This window comes from Diadema antillarum, unplaced genomic scaffold, assembly GCF_040938485.1.
Source record: "Diadema antillarum isolate AM-2024a unplaced genomic scaffold, OU_Dant_1.0 seq00000649_RagTag, whole genome shotgun sequence".
Taxonomy (NCBI): domain Eukaryota; kingdom Metazoa; phylum Echinodermata; class Echinoidea; order Diadematoida; family Diadematidae; genus Diadema; species Diadema antillarum.
Genome location: NW_027271563.1, coordinates 1,897,243 through 1,902,918, shown reverse-complemented (window position 1 = coordinate 1,902,918; position 5,676 = coordinate 1,897,243). Strand labels below are relative to the sequence as shown.

At 44.7% G+C, this 5,676-nt stretch overlaps 1 protein-coding gene across 1 annotated transcript; it reads right to left on the bottom strand.

Moving 5' to 3' along the window:
- Window positions 1-1,382: 1,382 nt before the first annotated feature.
- LOC139736506 (uncharacterized) lies at window positions 1,383-5,392 on the bottom strand. The gene is made up of 3 exons (XM_071647256.1): window positions 4,840-5,392; window positions 3,632-3,792; window positions 1,383-2,039 (listed from the first exon to the last, which is right to left on the bottom strand). Exons 1-3 carry the CDS (start codon window positions 5,390-5,392, stop codon window positions 1,383-1,385), a joined length of 1,371 nt encoding a protein of 456 aa, XP_071503357.1.
- Window positions 5,393-5,676: the final 284 nt, after the last annotated feature.

Sequence of the window (5,676 nt, the reverse complement as noted above, 5' to 3'; positions counted from 1 at the left end):
TGTCACAGATTATATTGTCTGCTGCAGGGTGCTCACGATGCCCTTGACTTTTCGATATTTTTTTGTTGTTGTTTCAATTAGTACCTAAGTGTTACGCGTGGGGAAAGGATGCGCGCATGCTCAGTTCATATCTTCATTAATTGAAACAAGCCAATGAAAGAAAACAGACACTGAATTGTTGTTATATCACTATAGTAATTACATTTACATTGATTGGGCATAAGTGAATTTTCAGTCGGCCGGTTTGTGAAGAGGAGAAAATCTTAATCCTCTTAGTAATTTGGCAAAATACGTCTAATCTCAGAGGTATATTTTCAGTCGAAATGGTAGTGGTTATAAATACAATTAATCATATCAAAATAATACAGGCCTACGGCTTAGTATGAAGAAATTGGCTATTCCTAGTTGAAATGAAATAAATTACCAGACTCTCGCCATGCTCATTCCGAAAAAAAGGTTTATGAATGCATACGACTTCATAATAGTTTCATCAACTTAACCTACTTCTTACGTGTATATAACATGCTATAATGTGTGAAATATTCCTACGCAAATTGCGTGTTTGGGTTAATGTGTTAGTGTGAATATCATACCTTGTTTGTCACATAAAAGCTGAAGTTGTTTTCTTTCTTTCTTTTAACATGAGCAACGACTTATTCTTGGGATTTTGATATATGTATATACACTCATCATACAGCATTGAGGCACACATGAATATTTTTCACCATCCATTTCACTCGTACCGAAACTTTGACCAAATTTAACTTACCAATAGAAATAGAAATGAGGTTTAAATGAGACTTCTTCCACTTGTTTTGATGTTTAATACATTTCAGTTTATTTTTCGTCCATTCAACTAAATATCCGTCGAGACGGCATACAATTTACATGTATAATAAATAATCGGAATTAATAGTAATTGATACAATGATATCGTCAATTCATGTAGGACTAAAGCAGAGAGTTATTGAAATTTTTAGAGTACCCACAACCAACTCTATCACTGCCCAAGCACAGGTCCACAAAATCGGCAAGACAAACAAAAAATACAACGCTTAACACCTTTAGCAAAGTTGTCATGGCAACAATGTTTGATTCACCCATAAACGGAGATTATAATATCCGAGTTATATTAGGTCTATGACATCTCAAAGGTTATTAGATGCGAGGCGATAATACAATTCACAATGTCAATGAATTGATAGGTAATAGTATGAATTACAAAAATGGCCATGCATTTGTCATGTAAAGGTTGCTTCGTTCATATTGTCTTTTGCAATTCTCCTGGTTAGAACTGTGCGGAAATGACAATCAAAGTTCGGCAAGCTGAAGCGTATCGTATGTGTGAAATGTCCGCCCCACAGAAAATCAGGCAAAAGGTGTTAAAAGCCACCGGGGATCTGGATGGGCAAAGCTGGGTGGTGTCCCGATGGATGATTGTGAGGCGTAGAAAGGACTGCTGGAACGTGCACAACAGCGGGGTGATCCGACACTGCGGTCACGGGGCTAGCGTGAGGCGACGTCGAGGTGACTGGCGTGGTCGAAGTGGTGATCGGTGCCACGGTCGGCGAGGGATGCCCGTGAGGAGAGCTGCCTGGGACGTGATGGCAAGAACAAGGAGACTTGGATGACGATGAGGAGGCTGCTGGCGGGATAGCGGCGTGTGGAGGTAGATTGGTTGGTGGCAAGATCAGTGAGGCCCCGGTTCGAGCTGCGGCTGCGGACGACATCAGCAGTTCGGACTGGTGAGCGGCAGCCGGACTCGGGAAAGGCCTGGCGTAGGGATGGGCTAGACCGTGAAGGAGCTCAGCCCGTGATCGTAGATGCAGCGAGTAGGCGTCTGCAGCCACTGGCGCGGCTCCTGCCAGCGGGTGGTAGTAGCTAAGCGGAGAGGGGGTGTGGCAGGTGTAGGGGGGCAGACGCCCAGCCAGCATAAGGGAGTACAGGTGGTGGTCGAAGTGGGCGTGGTGTGGCCAGGAGCAAGCCGACATCGACATCCGCTGCCGCTTGTCTTTCATGCGGCGATTCTGGAACCAAACCTGCGTAGAAAGCGAAAGATGATATACAACGCTTTAATCATCAAAGTAAAACTAAATTTATTGAGCCAAAGACAAAAAGTTACTTCCTAAAGGACACGTGCATTGCCATTATTTTGTCGGATACACTACACTGAGAGGGACGCTATTTTCTGTCATTGCGAGGTATCTATTTTTTTTTTCTTCCTTCCATGAGATATCGTCAAACTGGCCTAAACAAAGTCAATAACAGTCATGCATGGTAATTGCGTTATTTCGCTGCATCATGCTATGTGCTTTTTAAATAACATTATCGCCATGATAAGTAGGCGTTCATTTCCGGCATTAGCAATGAGACGGGGGGATGAAGAAAACTATAATGCTGGCACGAGGGGGGATTCGGGCCCTGGTAGATAATTAGCGAGAATGATTGAAGCTCACGGTGCGGGGAGTTTCGGCTGCCTACGAAGGCGGTGGTACGCTAGATCGCATCCGCGGAACAAACGCGAGTGATCCGCGCTCGAATGGCGAGGAATCAGGAGGCGTAATTGCTCAATGATAGTAGACGGCTCAGCATAAGGGGGAGAAACGCAGCGAGTCGGAAATGGCGTTTGTATTGCAATCAGATGGGACGCACGTTTTGCTGTCACTTCGCGCTCATGGTGTCCGCAAGTGTGCAAATTGGAAGTGTAAATATGTGGCCTAATTGAACCATCATGCATGGCAAATAACACTGGCAGGGGGTCATCATTATGACTTAAGTCTCCGTGGGGGATTTCTGACACGAGCTTGCTCGAACTGGGGTACGTCACGCTATGATATTATCACAAAGCCCCACAATCTTCACCGAGTCGTTACATAGGACAAGCTGTCTTATCCACCAAACAATGTCCTCTAATGCTGGCTTCTGTTTAAAATTTCTTTCGAATTTTGAAGTCTCAGAATGCCTCTCTTGAGGCTTAAGCAGCATACACGGATTAGATTCACTCGCATACCTCTTATAAGGACGGAAAATGTTTATTTCAACTGACAACATGATGAAATATTCAGTAAGTGGATTTTGGGTCCAAAAATACCGAGGTTACTTTTCGCCAGTTTTAAGTCATATCTTAAGTGTCGCTCCGCTGCATCCGTATACTACAGTATTTACTTACAACAACTGATTCGGGATCAGAAAACAAAAGCGAAGATAAGCCCCATCGGTTATACTTTCAAACACGTCTAATCGCATTTGCTCCTTCTTTTGACGTAGTAGGGATTTGACTAAAAACCGATGATTATTATCAAAGCGATTGGCTGTAGAGCATGTCGAATAAGTGCTATAAAGAGATCGCCCTAATGTCCTGGTTCTCAGCTTTTTGTGATAGTGCCTTCTTCTTTTGATAAATGTTTTTCCTACACAAGATCGAGATGCAAGAAAAGTGATTGTAGGCAATATATGCTGAACTTTCGTCCAACTGTCAAACTGTATTCGCTGCTAAAGCAGGTGGTGGTGGTAGTGGGGGGGGGGGTAAACCTTTGATGAGACAATCTGCTCATTTAGTGCTCATATAACTGATTTATTTGGCAGCTAACTAAACATCACAATTTATTATTTTACAAAGTCAATAACATACCTTTATCGTAGTCTCTGGCAGATTGAGTGCAGTTGCAAGCTCACAGCGCTTCGGGCGAGAGACGTAGTTTTCGCGGGCAAACTCTTTCTCCAGACGACCGATCTGCTCTCGGGTGAACGCCGTGCGGTAGCGGCGAACCTGTGACGGGTCGAGCGGGTCGGCTGCAGGGAAAGAAAAGCGGATGTAAAGAAACTTAGTCTATCTAATAGTATGAATGTGAGATATATTCAAACCTTCTCTCTTTTTTCCCTCAAGAAATTTAAATAAACGGGCTGAAACTAAAAGACAAAACCCGGTATTTTTTGTCGCTTAAAATTGCAGTAACAACAGAACAAGAAGGAATATTTCAATTGATATCTTTCAAATGCAATTAACGAGGTATGAATTAGCTCACTAGCAATTATTCTGTGCTATCCCCAACTCAGATATCTCGCTAGCGTTCTATCAGGAGGTACCCATTGTGTCTTGTGTGGTTTAGATGTATACCACTTGTAAGTTCACAATCAAAGACTCTCTCTTAAGCACATTTGGCATTAGGATATGGAAAAGTTAGCGTCAATACCTCATGACTCGTGTTTTTCATCCACTAGCATTCTTCTTTGATATTGTGGATTGATAATTTAGGTACCCAGAAGTTTGTATCAAGTTCACTCGACAAGTCACTACAATCGTTGCTGATATGATTATCATCCCAAAATGTAGAGAGCCGTCTTGACATTCTCATTATTTAAGATACATTCTTTGACTTACACTTTTCTCTCAACAACTACAACATCAAAGGGAATCACGCAAGCGATGGCGTGATGAAAGTGTGAAACGAGGCGGGCTCTCCCCCGCCTTGAACCCATGGGATATCCTATCAGTAAACCAACCGTGGTCTCCTAATGATTTTGATGTAATTACATCGAACGAGGAGGGGGAGGGCGAGGGGACGAATCACCCGGAAACATCGGAGCATGATACGGGACCACTGGCTGGGTGTAATCAATTGAACAATTACAAATTAATTGATCGTGAGGGGCTCAGCCATCATATCAGGGTAGAAATGAGAAACGAGAACCGCATATTGCTGTCTTGTTGAAGACTATGAATACAACTCAAAAACTTTCACATGTTCAAAATGAGTACTGTTTTTAATAACTGGGTTAAGAGAGACGAATCTGATACATTTATTCAAGATAATTCGATAACCTATAAGGGCTATTTACCTCGTAGTGATGAATTCGTTGGGGATGACTGGTCGGTCTTGTGAGTTAAGAAGTCGTTCTCGGGACAGCTGTCTGGAGATAGGCGATCGTCCCATCTCTGCGGGCTGGTGTCTCGAGAGAATCCGTGACCATTCCGTAGACCATCCTGCTGCTCGTCGCTGCTCATGTGTTCGCTTTTCATCGGCGGAGTCGGTGAGCGAGAGATCGGGAGCTGGCCCGCGTGTCGAAAATCCAGCGGCTGCGACACGGGCAAGGGGTGCGCTGGCGGGAAGGGCAGCATGGTGTGCCCGATGGAGACGGGAGCGGAGTTGGCGCCGATCTCCCCAGCGAGAGCTCGGCTCATAACGACGGCGGCCGCTGACGATTTCGAGCTGGCGCTACAGCTGCTCTTCCCCGTCACGTCTGCGTAAGGCATGAAGAGAGTGTGCTGCCGGGTTTCGGCTTGCGTGGCTGTCACGCTAGGAGATCCGCCTGGCGTCGTCACGTTGTTGTTCGAGTCCTGGTGATGGAGAAGATTGTCCGAGGTTGGGAGCATGGTGAAGCCCTTTTCCATGTTAGGCAAGAAAACCCCGCGCAATAAATGTTGTTTGGATTCAATCAATCCACGACTTTTATAAATCAAAGCAAATCAAATCAAGACGGAGAGCATCCGTCCTTAGAGTTTGTCATTCGATTGGCTGAAACCTACACGTCAATTTGTCGTCGGCTTCCTTTGATATCGCTGGAAATGGATGAGGGGTGGTCAACGAACGGAGGTATCGTTTTCGGGAGGAAAAGCAGCTCCCAGTGTAGAGTTGGTGGATGATGTCGGCCGACAGCGACACGGTACTGACTCCG

What these genes read in the sequence shown, in the direction of transcription:
- LOC139736506 (XM_071647256.1), bottom strand. Translation starts at nt 5,392, where the DNA reads ATGGAAAAGGGCTTCACCATGCTCCCAACCTCGGACAATCTTCTCCAT. An exon ending in AACGAATTCATCACTACGAG is followed by an intron (nt 3,793 to 4,839) that starts GTAAATAGCCCT and finishes CTTTCCCTGCAG; the next exon opens with CCGACCCGCTCGACCCGTCA. An exon ending in TGCCAGAGACTACGATAAAG is followed by an intron (nt 2,040 to 3,631) that starts GTATGTTATTGA and finishes CTTTCTACGCAG; the next exon opens with GTTTGGTTCCAGAATCGCCG.